The sequence below is a fragment of the Sturnira hondurensis genome, unplaced genomic scaffold (genome assembly GCF_014824575.4).
Source record: "Sturnira hondurensis isolate 20B ecotype Veracruz unplaced genomic scaffold, ASM1482457v3 Scaffold0021143, whole genome shotgun sequence".
Classification (NCBI taxonomy): Eukaryota; Metazoa; Chordata; class Mammalia; order Chiroptera; family Phyllostomidae; genus Sturnira; species Sturnira hondurensis.
The window spans coordinates 21692080-21711486 of record NW_028093774.1 but is presented as its reverse complement, the minus strand read 5'-3'; the positions used below and the strand labels follow the sequence as shown (position 1 = coordinate 21711486).

The following is a 19407-nucleotide window of genomic DNA, read 5'->3' as shown; positions in this document are numbered from 1 at the left end:
GATCAATGTTCGGTCAGAGGGAAGGCAACTAGCAATTTCTGCACAGTACAAATGTGAAGACAGAAGTCATGAATTTCTGTGGACTAATAGGATCTGAGAACAACAAGCTGAAGGTTTCCAACTTCTGTAGCCTTCTTAGTACAGCATTATACAAGGGGAAAGTTTGAGTGTAATAAATAGAAAATTGACATCAGTTACCTAAAAATTAAATCTCATTTTTATTTTATTTTTATTTTTAATTAAAGATTACTTTAAATATGCATACCTGACAGTACAATGTAGGACGAGATACTAGAATATGAATGTCATTGATGGAGTGTTTATTGATTTGAATGGGACACACAGTAAAAGCTAGTAGCTTTTTACTTAAACATTAGGACTTCCCATTTGAAAAAATATGTTGAAAAATTAACAGTCAAAACAGCTATAGGTATCTAGTAAAACTTCCTGTGTATTTTACATTTTTTAGTAACTTGTCAAAAATGAAAATAAAAAGGTTTTACTTTAAAACTTAACTTCCGTTCTTTTAACTGATTTAAACTGATTTAGTTGCAGAAATATGTGTCAAATAAGAGTACCCAGGGCTGAAAATTGGCTCACGTATAGTCGGTAAGAATGAAAGTATTAGCCAAGGGTGTTTGATTCAGGAACTGTTTGCATTTTTACTTCTGATAAATTCAGAAATATTTTTCACTGTTGCAACCACTTGCTGAAGTCAGGCTCTTACCCCAGCACACAGTTCTGTGAAAGCGCCGCGGCCTCCCGATGGTGCGGTAGCAGCAGCAGAATGAAGAGCACTAAAGAACTGTACGCTCGTCAGGGTGGAGGCACTGCGTTCAATTCAACCTTGGTTTTAAAAACACGTTTCCCTATGTAAAAATCGTAACCCTTCACTCCAAGTCTCCTAGATAGGGGTGGTCTGAAAAATTTTAAAGAACTTCTTGAATGAAAATTTCAGAAATGGTCAATTTCCCCTCAAAGTTCAAAAGTTTAAGTATGTGCAGAAAAATGATCAACATATATAAAACTTCATTTTAGTCATAAAATACCACAGGGAAATAAGGATCCTTTAGAATATGCAAAAGGATTTTATAAATTTTAAACATGAAAAATGATTATGCTTATGGTAATTATTATGAGATTCAATTTGACCACCTTTTGAGGACTGAACTGTTTTCTGCATTCACTCCAGAAATATTTTTGAGTGGCTACTATGTGCCAGGCACTGTTTTAATCCAAATGGCAATTTGGTTTCTAATTCTAGTGAAAATAAAAACCCATTAAATTTTATTATTTAAATAGTCCTGCACTCAATCATGCTTATAGCTCATAATCTTGGCCAAAAATACAAAGAGGTAAAATAAAACAAAAACATTCACTCAACTAAAAAAATGGTTTTAAAACCTGGCAAACAGTGGCTATCTCTGGGATTGCAAGAGATTTTATATACGGTTTTTGTCCCTTTGGATTTTATACAATGAATTCTCACTACCTATATAATAAACAGATGTTTTCTATTTAAAAGGACATTTAAAATATAACTAGACAGTTAAGAAGGTTCACTGCTCACTAAACAACTAAATGTCATTTCTTAATACATACCTTCTGGGGAAATTTAAACCATCCCTAGATTTTCCTCATTTAGAGAGTGAACATGAAGCTACACTGAGTTAAGAGACTTTCTAAAGGCTGATTCCACAGTGACCTTCTAACAGTAAGTTATAGAAGTGACAAGATTTTAATAACTATAGTTTGTTTCAGGTGTATCTAGTCTGTCATAGTTTCATCTGTTGCTTTTAGTCATTAGTTTATGGTGTTTAAAATGTCTTTTAAATGACTATAGGGCAGATCATTACATTACTTTTTAAAATATTCTTAGCTAAACTGATTTTTCTAGCAAACTTAAAATTATTTTGTTAAAGAGGAGACTGAATTTATATTTCTTATAAAGTTACAATATCCGTAGCTATATTTAATTGGGGAATATATTCAGGTAGACATGGCAAGCCTATAAACTATAGTTCTACAATTTATAAAACTATAAATACATGGATGTAAGTCCCTTTAACATTATGATCACTGGAGGGCAAAGACAGACTCGGGAGGGCTTTAATTGTTTAACAACTTAAACAACCAAAATCTAAGGTAAAGGGCATGTGTGTGTACATACATGTTCTGCTGTCTATATTGGTTTAGTTTTTAGTTCATTACTTCTTTGCATAGTATAATCAGTTATTTTTTCCTTCTTTTTCCTTCTACAACAGACTCAGGCATTTCTTCCAAGATATAATCCACTTCTCTGAGTGGTTGCTTTCTTGATTTTATATCTTTTATACTGAAGAATTACAGAAAAAAGGTCATACAAAATGCATCAAGAAGCAGAAAAGTTCTGATTATTACGTAAATTGAGAAAAAAAGCACTCATTAGTAGCCAAACTTGTGGCAGCCCCCATACCAGCAAACCCAAAGCAACGAGTATTTAACGCTATTTGGGGGAAGGGCATGCAGAAGTAATGCTTAGAGCTTTCAGAGCAAAGGTGGGTGGGGGTGGGGAGGCCACACACTGGAGAGACGAAAGGTTGTGAAGGGAGCTGTCAGATTTTTCAAAAACATTTTCCAAATATATCCAAAATATGAAATTAATGCTTTCATCTGAACCTTTATGAGCTCTGAACCCATTCTCTCCTTTTATTCAATACACAGGCACGTGTCTAGAATGTGTTCTATGGCATAAAGGCAAAGTAAACATTGATCGCAAAATAGGATTTTTCCATTTCAAGTGTGCCGCACGCAGTTTGTGCAAGAGGCAGAGAAATATATCGTTCATGTTAGAGGGTGTAGAGGAGGAAACTGGGAGTAGCAGTCACCATAGTAGGTCCTCCCCAAATGTAAACCTCACTAGCCTTCATCACAGAATCTCTATCTTCTATTTTTTCCTTGAAAGCTGTTTTTTATTGTAGACTTAAAAACAGTAATTTATAACCCAGTTATCACAGTTAAGATACTAAATGTAACAGTTTTATCCTGGCTTTAGAATATTACTCATTTCATTGTTTAATATGGGTTCTTAATCAAAAGTATCTTTTGGATAATGTCTGGCCTAAATTAAAGAAGTTGTTCTTCAGAATTTACACCTTTGGATGGACAACATGAGATGTTCTTTATTAGTGAGTGAACTCACTTCTTTTGCCTTAAGAGAAACACTGCTCTTACTGGATTGTGCATCACTAAAATTTACTGAGCAAAATCCTTTTAAAAATATATTTACAGCATATAGACCAACCCTGGCAACCATGAAATACATACAGCTTTCAATCTTTTTACAGCATCTTCACAGACGTGCATTCCTCTTGACTCATCAACTTCTACATGGCCAAGGTACTGTAGGAAGAAGAAAAAAGTTAGGGCTTTTGTTATGTTTATTGAGTAGCTACTATATGATAGGTATTAGATGGTAGAAAACTGAATATTGAAATTTCTACACTCAAGAAACTCCCAGCCATTGTAGAAAGTTAAAATGTTATTTTACTTACCCTCAGTGTCCTCAAATGAATGAGATGTACAATAAGTGTCTCAAAAAGTTATTATAGAAGAGTATGAGGTAGGCACTAAATGTTATCTGAATCTAGTGGACTTGAGGCTATTGCCTGTGCCAGGAAGTTATTGCATCTCTAAACATAAAAACCACCCCAAAACATGCAAATATTAAAAAAGGCATAAATAAAAATACCAGTTATTCCAAGGCTGAAGAGTTCACACACTCCTTTTACAGGGAACACATAAGAGTAGGGCAGAAAACTGAAACAAAATTTAAGGCCGTGCGTCTGAGCTTTAAAAGATGTGTAGCATTTGAGGAGGTAGAAATGGAAAGTTTAGGGAACTATTTTAGGCAGAGGGAATTCAATAAAAGTGAGAGATGGAGAACAGGATAACTACATATCAGCAAGTATTATTACTATTTGGCCGGAATATGAGGTATATGCACTTGGGGAACCGGAATGCTACAACGAGTCTGTGCTTAATCTCAGAAGCAATGGAGAGCTAATAAAGCTTTTTTTCCCCAAGGTGGTAATAGGGTTCAAATTGTACCTTAGTATGGGAATCGTCTTAGATCAGAAAAGCAGAAAGAATGGTAGCAATATGGTAAATGCTCTTTTTTAAAAGGAAATTGAGGGTCTGTTTCTGGGTAAAATGGAGTAGACAAACTTTACTGTCTACCCCCTGAATGAGACAATAAAACGTGCATAGAATGCCTGGAGCACCTATTTGAGACCTCTAGGAAGAGTAGAAGCTGATCCCTGGCTGGTGTAGCTCAGTGGATTGAGCACGGGCCTGCAAACCAGACGATCGCATTCGATTCCCAGTCAGGGCACATGCCTGGGTTGCAGGCTGGTTCCCTGCAGGCCAGTTCCCAGCAGGGGACGCACAAAAAGCAACCATACATAGATGTTTCTCTCCCTCTCTCCTTGCCCTCTAAAGATAAATAAATAAATTTTTAAAAAAAGAGTAGAAGACAAATCAGGGAATAACACCATAATCAGAGATATTTTTGAGCAGGCAGGAGTTTACCTCCCCCCCCCTTCCCTGGCACCTCCTCTGTGGCAGAGAGAGGACTCTGGGAAAAGCACTGCAGCTCTGCCTCAAGGACCAGGTAAGAGAAATTCTCATCCTCAGAAAGAGAACAGGAATCCTCTTCCCTTTTATTCATCTCTCTTTTTCTTCTCTCGCACTCTAGCCCCAAGAAATCCTGTGGCAGCAGTGGTGCTGGTGGCAGCAACGGAAACCACACCTGTAAGGGAGGGGAACCTTCCTCTCTGTTCGGTGAACTGTGACTCCAGGAAGGTGGAGCCAACCCCCCTTCTGCTTTCCCCCCTCTCTGTGTCTCCCACCATTGGGCCCTGGAATGGAGGTGAAATAGTGGGGATGCATGTACTCCCACTGTACACAGAGTTTAAGTAACTTGTCCAAGGTCATTAAGCTAATGAAAGCTCAACCTCATGTAGCCTGATTCAGTCTTATAATGCTCATATATTGAATTTTTCATTTTTACTCTTATCATTTCAGTGATGAATAACTGCACAAAACCAATGTAGAAAACTTCTGGACCTCAGGTAACATAATACTTGAGGCCTCAATTACAAAATTCATGAACTAAGGTCAAAATAATTAAATATCTAAAGAATTGTAACATCTATAATTTTGAATACACGTTAAATAAAACAGCAAATAAAACAGCTACTCACATTGTAGCTGAGGATAAAAAGGGGCACAGTGGTAAGTCTAACAGAAAGAAGCCTCACAGGGGGACCTGGTCATACATTCCTGCCTGGCAGGTAATGGGGTGAGTCATGCCTTGGACCTATAACTTCCCTAGTAAAAGGTTATCTTTTCTTTAAATGAGCCCTGCCCACTTTTTTAATCACTGTAAATATTTAATTTAAAAAAAATTTAAATGTATTGGGTGACCTTGTTTAATATGATTATATAGATTTCAAGTGTGCCTTTCTGACACATGATCTGTGTGCCCACCACCCAAAGCCAGATCATCTGTCATCATGTATTTGGACCTTTACCTCTTCCTACCCCCTGTCCCGCTTCCTTCCGGTAAGCACCATAATGTTGTCCGTGTTTCATTTTTATATTTCACATATGAGTCAGATCACATGGTTCTTAGCTTTTTCTGACTTATTTTTACTTAGCACAATATTCTCAAGGTTTATCCATGTTGTCATAAGTGGCAATATTTCATCTTTTCTTATGGCTAAACAAGATTCCATTATATATATGCACCATATCTTCTTTAGCTAACCCTCTCTTGCATTCACAACTCTTGTCTTGGCCACCATGAATAATACTGCAAAAACCATGGGGTACACATATCTTTGCAAATACATGTTTTCAAATTTTGGGGGTAGATACTCAGAAGAGGGGTTGCTGGGTCCTATGGTAACTCTATTCTTAATTTCTGAGGAGCCTCCATACTGTTTTCCAGAGTGGCTATGATGAGGGGACTCAAGAATTGGAAAATTTTAGCTTTAGTTAGTATCAATAAAGTTAGTACTTGATGCATATGAAAAGCTATTGTTTCAGGTACCGAAGGTGTGACCCACCCGGACTCCAGGAGACCACGGGCAGTTCCTCCTTTGTGCCTCAGGAGGACTCAAGCAATCAAGATGGCACCTGAGCCACTGGACTCCAGACCACACCCTCTGCACAGATCAAGACCACAGCCCTGAACACAGATAAAGAATCACTGGTCAACAGATGAAAGAATGCTGCGGCTTTTCAAAATTATTTATTTATTTATTTATTTTTAGAGAGAGGGGAAGGGAAGGAGAAATATCAATGTGTGGTTACCTCTCACATGTTCCCCACCAGGGACCTGGCCCACAACCTAGGCATGTATCCTGACTGGGAATCGAACCCGCGACACTTTGGTTTGCAGCCTGCACTCAATCCACTGAGCTACACCAGCCAGGGTCAGAATGCTGCAGCTTTTAACCTGATTAACCTTTTCCCTGAATTCCAAATCCCTTACCTACACTTTTCTTCTCCTTTTAAAAAGAGTGGGTTTCAAATGGAATATAAGACAGTCTGTTAGGTTATATAAACCGCTGTCTCTCAGATTGCCGGCATCTGAATAAGGCGCCCATAACAATCCACTCCCTGTCTCTGCTTATTGGTTCTGGTGGCAACAGGCAGCACGAACGCCTGCATGTGGACTTTCCCGGTGTCACCCGGATCAGTTTACATTCCCACCAGCAGTGAATGAGGGTCCTTTTTTCTCCACAACCTCTCCAACATTTGGTTATCACTTGTCTTCTTGATCTTCTCTCCACTGTTTTTGTACATCTAAGTTAATAAACCTTTGAGATGCCTTTTTCAGCCCATCCTCAAGGGAGGGCATAATCTTGTTAACTGCCCTGCAATCAACCCAATCCCATGTAATCTTGTAATTCCTGTAATCTTCTGTATGCCCCACCCCCACCAATTACACAAGTATAAAAAGAAACAGCAAAGTGTTATTCTGGGAAGCATTTGAGATCTTGCTTCTGGTATGTAGTCAGTTCAGCTCAAATAAACTCTTATAAAAATTCTCTATAGGTTTGGATGTTCTCTACATCAAAATGGTGAATCAAATAATGCATTAAATATAGTTCTAAACTGAAAGAGTATAACCCTTTTAGTGAGAATCTGAATAATAAAATCCAAGAAGATACATAATCAGGCCCTATATAACAATCTTTCATTTCAGTCAAAGACAAACCACATATACAACAGTGGTCCCATAAGATTAAAATGTAGCCAAAGAATGCCTATTGCCAAGTAACATCTAGCTGTCTTAACATTCTAGTGCAATGCACCACACAAATACCATTGTGTTACAATTGCCTACAGTATTCAGTGCAGTCACAGGCTGTGCAGGTTTGCAGCCTAGCAGCTGTAGGGGAACGGACTTTTGTCACCCCGGAATATGTCTCTTTGGCATACGGGTTATTTTAGTGTGACTAATTTTAAGAAACAACATAAAAGAGAAGCTCTGAAATCCAAGTAGAAGTTACCTTTAATAAAAGACATTTACTTTGTAAGGGAAATCTCCATTTGTAAGGTGTCTCCTTTGCTGTACCAGAAATAAGGGAATAAGTTTATCTTTAGAAATACTTATCAATACCGAAGACAAGTATTTAAATATGCTAACAACCTGATACTTCCCACCAAGGTGGAGGTGTACTAGACTTGCTTCCCTCCTTGCCCAACCATAAGAAAGATAACCAATACAAAAACAAAAAACAAAAAACAACCAGAAGTGCCAGAAAATCGAACTGGTTAGAAGTCCAATAACCAAGGATTTAAAGAAGAAACATTCATTCAGACAGGTAGGAGGGGCAGCGAGGATGCAGTGTGGCGTGGTGAGGTGGCAGAATGGGCAGTCTCACATTCATGTATGGATAAAAACTGGGAGGGACAACTGGGAAGCAAGCAATCCCTGTCTCAGGCCAGACCGTGCAGCCCAGGGTACTAGTGCAGGGAAAAAAAGCCTCGTGACTGCAAAAACCAGTGGGGGTTGGGGTGGCAGAAGAAACTGCCAGTCTCTCAGCAGAGCCCATTTAAAGGGCCCACAGGATCCTACAAGGTACATAAACCCACTCACTCTGGGAATCAGCACAGGGCAGCAGCTAGAAGGGGGCAGTCGCTTTCGGGAAGTGAGGGAAGTGACTGGAGACTGGGTGAGAGCCGAACAAATGGCATTGTTTCCTCTCTGACCCCTCTTCCACATACAGTGCAAAGTGGCAAGGCAGACTGCACTGCCATGGTGCATACCTAAGGCTGTGCCCCTTATAATATAACAGGTGTGCCAACTCAGGGTGTCAAAGCAGCTTTACCTAATACACAGAAACATAGGGAGGCTGTCAAACTGAGGAGACAAAGACTTACTGCTCAAATGAAAAAACAGACCAAAACTTAAGAATAAGAATAAAGTGGAGACTTCCAGCCAAGATAGAGGTGTAGGTGGAAACACTGTGCCTCCTCGCACAACCAAGTTTAAAGACAACAAAGTTAGTAACAAAAACGCAACCAAAACACAGAAAATTGAACTATACGAAAGTCTGACAACAACATTCAGCCAAACCAGTAAGAGGGGCTGAGCCAGCAGCAGCTGGCAGAGCGGGGTCGGGCAGGAAAGATTGGCTGGACCGACCCAGGTGCGCAGGCAGCTGTTGGCGGATCCCAGGTGTGGGGTAGCAATGGTCGGACCCAGTGATGGTGCAGGGCAGCTGGCTGACCGCACACATTCTTACGCAGATAAACCAGGCAAAGGAGCGAGCAGTGAGACAGACCTCGCAGGCCCCAGCAGCAGGAAGCAGCAGAGGGGACCTCCGATGCCTTTCTTTGACCTCGCCCCCACATACAGTGTCACAACCCAGCAACTGAGTTGCCCAGGCCTGGTGAACATCTAGGGCTCAGCCCCTCATACTAACAGGCACGAACAGACCAAAACATTATGGCTCAAGAACAGCTCAAAGCCCCAGAGCCAATAACTCTAAGCGACCAATAAATAGCCAACCTATCAGATGCACAGTTCTAAACACTGATGATCAGGATGCTCACTGAACTGGTTGATTTTAGTCACAAATTAGATGAAAAATGAAGGCTACACTAAATAAAACGGAGCAAATTGCACAGGGAACCAATAGTGATGGAAAGGAAACTGGGACTCAAAGCAAGGGAGTGGACCAGAAGGAAGAAAGAAACAACCAAACAGAAAAGAAGGAAGAAATAAGAATTCAAAAAAATGAGGAGAGGCTTAGGAACCTTCAGGACATCTTTAAATGTTCCAATATCCAAATTATAGGGGTACCAGAAAGGGAAGAGGAACAGCAACAAGTGGAAAACTTACTTGAACAAATAATAAAGGCAAACTCCCCCAATCTGGCAAAGGAAATAGACTTCCAGGAAATCCAGGAAGCTCAGAGTCCCAAAGAAGTTGGACCCAAGAAGGAACACACCAGGGCATATCATAATTACATTAACCAAGATTAAAATGAAGGAGAGAATTCTAGAAGCAGCAAGAGATAAGGGGACAGTCACCTACAAAGGAGTTCCCATCAGACTGTCAGCTGATTTCTCAAAAGAAACCTTATAGACAAGAAGGGGCTGGAGAGAAGTATTCCATGTCATGAAATCCAAAGACCTACATCCAAGATTGCTCTATTCAGCAAAGCTTTCACTTAGAATGGAAGGGCAGATAAAGTGCTTCTCAGATAAGGTCAAGTTCAAGGAGTTCATCATCACCAAGCCCTTATTATATGAAATGTTAAAGGGACTTATCTAAGAAAAAGAAGGTGAAAAATATGAACAGTGAAAGGACAGCAAACTCACAGTTATTAACAACCACACCTAAAGCAAAAGCAATCTAAGAGGACAGCTAGATTGGGAGTGGAACCATAGAAATGGATATCACATGGAGGGTTAGCAACAGGGCAGTGGGAGGAGGAGAAGGGGGGAGAAGGCACAGAGAATAAGTAGCATAGATGGTAGGTAGAAAATAGACAGGGGGCAGGGCAAGAATAGTATGGGAAATACAGAATCTACAGGGGGAACGGTGGGGGAGGAAGTGTGCAGGGTGGAGGGGAATGAAGGGGGGAAATAGGACAACTGTAATGACATAATCAATAAAATATATTTAAAAAAACAAACAAAAATGTTTTTAATTCTTTTATTTATGTTTAGGCATTAAAAGTGTAACTCTAGAGAGCAATAACAATATCCATATGCAAAATGATACCTTGAAATATGATTGGTTTTATTTCTAAATGTAAGTAAGTAAAAAATTGAATTAAAAAAAAAAACTATGTGCTCCTCCTATTCATCTCTTCCTTCCCACTAACTTCTGGCAACCACTGATGTTTTTACTGTTTCCACAGTTTCATCTTTTCCAGAACGTCATATAGTTGGAACTGTACAGCATGCAGCCTTTTCAGATGGGCTTCTTTTACTTAGTCATATGCATTTAAGGTTCCCGCATGTCTTTTCATAGCTTCACAGCTCATTTCTTCTTAGTGCTGAATAATATTCCATTGTCTGGATGTACTACAGTTTATTTACCCATCCACACACTGACCTTGATCTTGGTTGCTTTCAAGTTTGGGCAATTATGAATAAAGCAACTATAAACATCTGTGTGCAGATTTTTATGTAGGCAGTTTTCAATTCATCTGGTTTGAGTGTGATTGCCAGGCACATTTTAAGAGTATGTTTAGTTTTCTAAGAAACTGCCTAATTGTCTTCTAAAGTGGCTGCACCACTTTGCATTCCCACCAGCAATGACTAAAAGTTGCTGTTGCTTCACATCCTTACCAGCATTTGGTGTTTTGGATTTTGACCATTCTAATAAGTATGTAACCCATTATAGTTTTATTCATACAAAATATAACTTTTCATTTTCTCTCTGCTTTTAAGATTTTCTTAGTCTTTGGTATTATAGATTCCATTTTCAACCACTTGTCTGAAACAGACTAATATTTTGTAGTAGCTTTATTAAGATATATAATTTATGTAATATACAATCTACTCACTTCAAGTATACAACTGAATAGTTTTTGATATATTACACTGTTAATTTTTATAAAGATTTTATTTATTTATTTTAGAGAGAGGGAGAGAAACAATGATGTGTGGGAGAAACATTAACCAGTTGCCTCCTGCATGCACCCAACTGGGCACCTATCCCGCAACCCAGGCATGGGCCCTGACTGGAAATGGGAACCAAACTGTGTGTGGGGGGCTCACCGGAAGAACCCCCCATCAGCCACAGATGAGAATAAGTCTACCAAGACATGATCTGCTTGGGGAGGAAAGGTAGCCAATTTGTCAATGGAGAAGGGCCAGGAGCCTATTCCTCAGTGTGCATTTACTGGGTTCAATTTGTACACGAATACAGGTAAAGCTCATCAATCATTGTCAGGCAGTAAGGATCAAACAACAGATAACATACAAAGAACTATGAGGGCTTATTCTGGGTCAGGGTCAGATAGCCAAAGGGCCGAGGAACCTTGAAAAAGAAACTCACTTTATGCTTGGACCCTTATCAGAAAACTGAGGGTATTCTTAGCAAAGCAGGTTTCACAGGAATGTATGCATTTTTTTCCTAGACCTGATTGCCCCAGGGAAACCCACATGTTCCGGCACAGGGCAGCACCCACCTCCGGCATTGTTTCGGGCTTAAGTCAGGTGGGGGAAGTAAGGCAGCCAAGAGATTAGGAAACTTCTCACAGACAGAATGAGGACTCAGGCTATGTCAAATCCAAGGGGCAAGGTTCCATCATCCCCTTTTACGATAGCCCCCCCAAGTCCTTCCCTGAGGGCCCCTTCATGCCTGTGTCCGTCTTAGGTCATCCCTCCCTTGAGAAATCTTACCAGTCATGGGCTAACCAGTCATTCACCCAGGGCCAAGCAGGGTATAGTAAAAGGGGGCAGAAGCAGTGCCCCTACCAGGAAAACAAGCTTTGTCTCCTTAGCGGCTTATGGTCCCAAGGTCCTTTACTCAGCCTTAGCCATGGGGGATTATAAACTTCTGAAACCAGGCAGGGTGGTTCCCAACAAAACTGGTGACCTTTCACCTTGCAGGATGACACCCAACTGTCTGTTTCACTTTTCTGTCTGGTTGTGTTTTTGTTTCTAAATCTTTGTTGTCATTTGTGGTCCAACTCACTAAGCCACAGTGGTCAGGACTACATTAATTTTTGAAAAGTGTGGTAAAATACATGTAACATGAAACTTGCCATTTAAACCAATTTAAAGTGTACAACTCAGTGGTATTAATTACATTCACAGGGTTGGGCAACCATCACCACTATGTATTTCCTAGTTTTTCATCACTTCAAACACAACCATTAAGCAACAACTCCCCAGTTCTCCCTTCCCCAGCTCCTGGTAAACTCTAATGTACTTCCTGTATCTATAAAATTGCTTTTCTAGATATTTCATATAAGTGGAATTATATAATATATGTCCTTTAGTGTAGAGCTTTCACTTAGGTTTATTCAAGTTATAGTATGTACCAGAACTTCATTATTTTAATGTGGAATAATATATGCTGTTGCATGTATAAGGTCTGTCCAGAAGGTATCAAGTCATGTAATACAAAAAACAGAAACATTTACTGAAGCACATACAAGATACAAGAAACATTGTACACAGGATAATGACACCTCACTCCTCTTCAAAGCAGGAACCCTGAGACCTCAAACAGTTCTCCCAATTGCCATCAGCTGTCCAATCATATATGCCTGAATCTCATCCACAATCTGAAATCTCTTATCTTTCAAAGGTGATTTTGGTTTTGGGAACAGCCAGAAGTCACAGGGTGCCAAACCTGTGCTGTAGGGGGAGCTGTCACCTGCATGATTTGATGTTTCATCAAAATACTGAGATCTGATGCATAAGTAGGCACATTGTTGTGATGAAGCTGCCAGTCACCAGTTGCCCCTAGCTGCAGCCTTCTAAATCACTGGAAGAGTTTCCATGGAAGAATGTTCAAACTTAACACAAAATTTGAGGCAGATTTGTTGTTCTACTCGCTCTGTCATTTTGAGTGCTACTGCCACACAGTACACATGCTCACTTGAGAGTCTACCACCCCCACTGACTAGTGGAGTGAATGCATGTGCATTCCAGTCCACCCTCCTTGGCTGCCTGGTTACATTCATGTCGTGCAAACAGTTCTCATTACATTAACAATGGCTGGACTCTCTCCAGACAGACCTAGTTGTATATATCACATTTTTTTCTTCCAGTTACCTGTTCACAAATAGTTCAGTTGTTTCCACTTTTCAGTTATTATTAATGTTGCTGCAGTGAACACTGACATATAAGTGTCCATTTACTCTCTGCTTTCAATTCCTTTTGTTATATGCCTAGGAGGAGAATTGCTGGGTCATGTGGGGTAATTATATGTTTAGATTTTGAGGAATTACCACGCTGTTTTCAACAGTGTCACACTATTTTCATTCCCATGAATATTAACAGGGTTTCAATTTCTGCACATATTTGTCAACACTTTATTTTCAATTTTTCAAAAACTTAAACCATCCTAATAGGTGTAAAGTGGTATCTCATGATTTTTTTTTCTTTCCCAATTTGGATGCCTTTTACTTCCTTTTTTAAAATATATTTTGTTGATTATGCCATTACAGTTGTCTTATTCCCCCCCCCCCGTCATTCCCCTCCATCTTGCACACTTCCTCCCCCCATTTCCCCCTTTAGTTAATGTCCATGTGTCACAAGTTCTTTAGATTCTACATTTCCCATATTATTCTTGCCCTTCCCCCTGTCTATTTTCTACCTACCATCTATGCTACTTATTCTCTGTACCTTCTCCCCCCTTCTCCTCCTCCCACTCCCGTTGCTAACCCTCCATGTGATATCCATTTCTATGGTTCCACTCCCAATCTAGCTGTCCTCTTAGATTGCTTTTGCTTTAGGTGTGGTTGTTAATAACTGTGAGTTTGCTGTCCTTTCACTGTTCATATTTTTCACCTTCTTTTTCTTAGATAAGTCCCTTTAACATTTCATATAATAAGGGCTTGGTGATGATGAACTCCTTGAACTTGACTTTATCTGAGAAGCACTTTATCTGCCCTTCCATTCTAAGTGAAAGCTTTGCTGAATAGAGCAATCTTGGATACAGGTCTTTGGATTTCATGACTTGGAATACTTCTCTCCAGCCCCTTCTTGTCTGTAAGGTCTCTTGAGAAATCAGCTGACAGTCTGATGGGAACTTCTTTGTAGGTGACTGTCCCCTTATCTCTTGTTGCTTCTAGGATTGTCTCTTTCATTTTAATCTTGGCTAGTGTAATTATGATATACCCTGGTGTGTTCCTTCTTGGGTCCAACTTCTTTGGGACTCTCTGAGCTTCCCGGACGTCCTGGAAGTCTATTTCCTTTGCCAGATTGGGGGAGTTTGCCTTTATTATTTGTTCAAGTAAGTTTTCCGCTTGTTGCTGTTCCTCTTCCCTTTCTGGTACCCCTATAATTTGGATATTGGAACATTTAAAGATGTCCTGAAGGTTCCTAAGCCTCTCCTCATTTTTTTGAATTCTTGTTTCTTCATTCTTTTCTGTTTGGTCATGCAAACTCCGTTTTGGTCCACTCCCTTGCTTTGAGTCCCAGTTTCCTTTCCATCACTATTGGTTCCCTGTGCAATTTGCTCCGTTTTATTTAGTGTAGCCTTCATTTTTTCATCTAATTTGTGACTAAAATCAACCAGTTCAGTGAGCATCCTGATCATCAGTGTTTAGAACTGTGCATCTGATAGGTTGGCTATTTATTGGTCGCTTAGAAGTATTGGCTCTGGGGCTTTGAGCTGTTCTTCTGCTTGAGCCATAATGTTGTGGTCTGTTCCCACCTATTCACCAGGGTGGGTCTACCCAGTCCTTGGGTTGTGACTGGTGGCGGGGTCAGAGAGGGAGCTATGGCATTTGTTCCCCCCTCTCTCAGATATCGGTCCCCTCTGCCACTTTCCAGAAGTAAATTGGGCCCTTCTGGTGTTGGTTCCTAGGTGGGCAGGCTTGTGTACGTTCTAGGACCCTATGGATTTCCCTGACAAACTCTCCTGTGAGGCTGGGTGCCTCTCCCAGCACCTCAGCCTCCAAAAGTTTTTTCAATCAGTGCTTTTAAGCTTTATTTCCCATTGCTGGGGCCCTGGGTTGTGCGGTCTGTCTCACTGACCGTTTTTAAACCTGCCTGGTTTCTCTGCATGTGAATGTGTGAACACAGTCAGCCAGCCACCTTGCAAGCCTTACTGGGTTTTTGTCCCGCGCCCACCCGGGGTTGCCAATCACTACCTCCTCCTGCCAGGACCCCTCTCTGCTGGCTGCTGACTCTGCCCCTCTTACTGGTCTGGATGAATGGTTTGTTGTTGTCGGACTTCGGTACAGTTCACTTTTCTGTCTGTTTGGTTGTGTTTTTGTTTCTAAATCTTTGTTGTCCTTAAATTTGGTTGTGTGAGGAGGTACAGTGTTTCCACCTATGCCTCCATCTTCGGTATTGCATGATTTTAACTTGCATGCCTTGAGTAACTGATGATGTTGAGCATCTACCTTTTCATGTGTTAATTGGTCATTTGTATATTATCTTTGGAGAAATGTCTGTTCATATCCTTTGCCCATTTTTAAATTGTCTTTAAAGCATTTGAGTAGTAAGAGAAGTTATATATTCTGAATATAAACTTTTATCAGATATGATTTCCAAATATTTTCTGCTATTCTGTAGGCTGTCTGTTCACTTCCTAGAAAACATCCTTTGATGCACAAAAGTTTTTAAATTTGAAGTTCAATGTATCTATTTTTCTTTTGCTGCTGTGCTCTTGATATATTCAAGATTTCATTGCTTCAGTGTCATGAAGATTTACCCCTGTGTTTCCTTCTAAGAGTTGTATAGCTTTTAATCTTATGTTTAGGTCATTAATCCATTGAGTTCTTTTTTTATGTGGTGTGGGTAGGGATCCAACTTCATTCTCTTGCATGTGGAAACCCAGTTGCCTGAGCACCAATGGGTGGTGAGACAATTCTTTCTCCACTGAGTGTACTTTGTGTGCTTGTCAAAAATCAACTGGACATAGATGTATCAGACTAACTTTTATTTACCCTATTTACTTCTTCAATCTGAGGATTCAAATATTGCTTTGAATAAGTTCATCCTCTTTTTTCCTCTTGGAAGTCTCATTAGCCCTATTAGTGCTATTAGACTTTTAAATGTGTTCATCCATGTTTCTTCATTTTTTTCATATTTTTTCATCACCTTGTGCTACATTCTGGATAACTTCATCAAATCTATCTTCCAGTTTACCAATTCTCTTTTCAGCTAGGTCTAATCCACTAAATTCATTTAAAAATATATTTTATTTCTTTTTTTTTTATTTTTAGAGAAAGGGGAAGGGAAGGAGAGAGGGAGAGAAACATCAATGTGTAGTCACCTCTCACATGGCCCCCACTGGGGACTGGGCCCGCAACCCAGGCATATGCCCTGACTGGGAATCGAACTGTTACCCTTTGGTTCGCAGCCCACGCTCAATCCATTGAGCTACATCAGCCAGGGCTAAATTCATTTTTAATAACTATATTTTTCACTTTTAGAAACTGAGATTTGATTCTTTGTGAAATCTACCTATTCCTTTTTCATTGTCCTTTTTTCCTTATGGTTTGAGTTCATTTTTTAATGTCTTCAATTATTTTATATGTACATATTTTATAGTCTCCTTTATAGTCTAAGTTTCAAGATTTTAAAGTGCTAATCCTCTTGTTGTCTTTTATTGTATAATCCTTTATTGTATCTGCTGATCATTTCCACATATGGCTTATAACTTAAAAAATTTTTAAGTTCATCTTCACTGAAGCTCAATTTTTCTGGGGGAGTTCCATGCATTCTGGATTGCAGAGTGGTTTTACATTTGCTTCTGAAAGGTACCTCAGTTATATTAGGGGCCCAAGACCTACTGCATATTAATTTGAGGATTCTCACACCATGCAGGTTATTCTTTAACATATAAAGTCCAAATTCATAGCTTCATTTTTTTTCCTCTGGGGAGACTCTTTTTTTAACCCAGGGTCTGAGTAGAGAGACAAGATTCTTTTTTCTTGCTTTTCCTTTTCCTTCTAGTTCTCTATTTTATTGATTGTAAAGCCTACAAAAGGTTTTGGTTCTATGCTGGGTTCTCAGTTCTAATTATCTGCTTTTTATGAGTCTAGGACCTTGAAAATGGATGTTAAAACCAAAGGCTCCAGCTCACAAACACTCCCCCTCTCAGGCTGCCCCATCAGATGGCATGATTCCTTCCTTGCTTTAACTTCTGGTAACTGGAGAATGGTCTCATTAAATGCTTGGCTGTGCTTTAAGAGCAAAAGTTTGAAAATGGAGTCAGTGATTCTAGACATGGGTATTGGGAGTATTTCTATGCTGGCTTACTCCACATTCTGCTAGAATCAGAGGACCTATAATATTTTCTAACTAAACTAACTTTTTTAGCTATTGATTTTAGTATATAAGTAGCCAGTGTATTAGGAATGTTTCTATGTTACCTTACTCACATTCTGCCAGAATCAGAGGACCTATAATATTTTCTAAGTAAACTATTTTTTTTTAGTTTATTGATTTTAGTATATCTTACAAGTAGCTAAAACTACTGCAATTTCCTATCATTTGAAACATTTCTTTTTAGTTGATTCTCTTGGGTTTTTCAGCTAGACATCATATGCAGAAACTAACAAAACAAATGTATTCATTTCCTACATTTACAGTTTTTTATTTATTTTCTTATGCAGAGGTGATTCTAAATGTGTTAAATAATAGCAGTGTTTGAGAGCAACCTCATCTTCCCCTCAAATTCAATGTAAATGTTTCGCAATTTTGCATGATTCTGGGATAGTTCTTAAATCATTTAAATAACGTATTATGCTATTCCTATTTTTTTATCCTCACTCAAGGCCATACTCACTGCTTTTAGAGAGAGAAGAAGGGAGGGAGAAACAGAGGGAGAGACACATCAGTGTGAGAGAGAAACATTGATCAGTTGCCTCTCACATGCACCCTGACCAGAAACTGAACCTACAACCAAGGTATGTGCCCTGACTGGGAATCAAACCTGTGAAACTTTTGTTCATGGGACAACGCTCCAACCAATGAACCACACCAGCCAGGGCTGCTATTCCTATTTTTCTAAGATAATTTATTGCGATTGCATAATAAATATTTTTAACATTTTATTGAAATGTAAATTCACATTATATAAAATTAACCATCATAAAGTAAATAATTCAGTGGCACTTAGTACATTCACAATGCTATGCAATCAGTATCTTTATCTAATTCCCAAACTTTTTTCCACACCAAAAGGGAATGGGAAGCATTCCCATTAAGCATTTGCCTCCCATTGCCCCTTCCCACATCCTCCAGCAACCAACAACCTGCACTGTCTTTATGGACTTACTGCTCTGAATATTTCATATAAATGGAATCATACAATATGTGACTCTTTGTATCCTGGCATATTTCACTTAGCATACTGTTTTTCAGTTTCACTACACTGTGGTATGTATAAGTACTGGACTGCTTTTTATAGCTGAGTAATATTCCTCATAGTTTATCCATTTTTCAATTGAGGGACATTGTTCAACTTGAACTGTTTCTATCTTATGGCTATTATGAATAGTGGTGTTATAAATATGAATTTACATATACTTATTTGAGTGCCTGTTTCTTATTCTCTGGGGTACATATCTATCAATGAAACTGCTGAGTTATATGGTGATTCCATACTTAGCTTTCTGAGAAACTGCCAAATTGCTTTCCACCGAATGATTTTACATTCCCACCAACAATGTATAAGGGTCATAGTTTCTTCACACCTTTGTCAACACTTATTTTCTATTTTTGTTTTTCGAATATGGCCATTCAAGTGAGTGTGATGTATTATTTCACTGTGGTTTTGATATGCATTTCCCTGATAACTAATAATGTTAATTATCTTGCTGGCCATTTGTATATCTCTGGAGAAATTTCTATTCAAGTCCTTTGCCTATTTTTCAATCAGGTTCTTTTATATTCAGGATATTAGAATCTTATCAGATACATGATTTCCAAATGTTTTCTACCATTCTGTAGTTGTCTTTTCACTTCTGTGAAAATATCCTTTGATGCACAAAAGGTTTTTTTGACATTTTTAATTTTAAGGGAGTCCAGTTTATCTATTTTTTCTTTTGTTGCTCATGCTTTTGATATCATATCCAAGAATCTATTGTCAGATTCAAGTTCATGAAGATTTACCCCTACATTTTCTTGTAAGAGGTTATGCTAATTTTTACTTTTATATTTACATTGTTGATCCATTTTGAGTTAATTTTTGTATAT

General features: G+C 39.1%; 1 protein-coding gene across 7 annotated transcripts in view; it reads right to left on the bottom strand.

The window, feature by feature from the left end:
* Positions 1 to 19407, bottom strand: part of NUMB (NUMB endocytic adaptor protein) — a 144175-nt gene that overhangs the window by 34601 nt on the left and 90167 nt on the right. For all 7 annotated transcript variants that reach the window (XM_037031661.1, XM_037031666.1, XM_037031664.1 and 4 more), the window contains exon 5: positions 3307 to 3381. In XM_037031661.1, coding sequence (XP_036887556.1) covers positions 3307 to 3381 — 75 coding nt within the window. The remainder of the gene's footprint in view (positions 1 to 3306; positions 3382 to 19407) is intronic.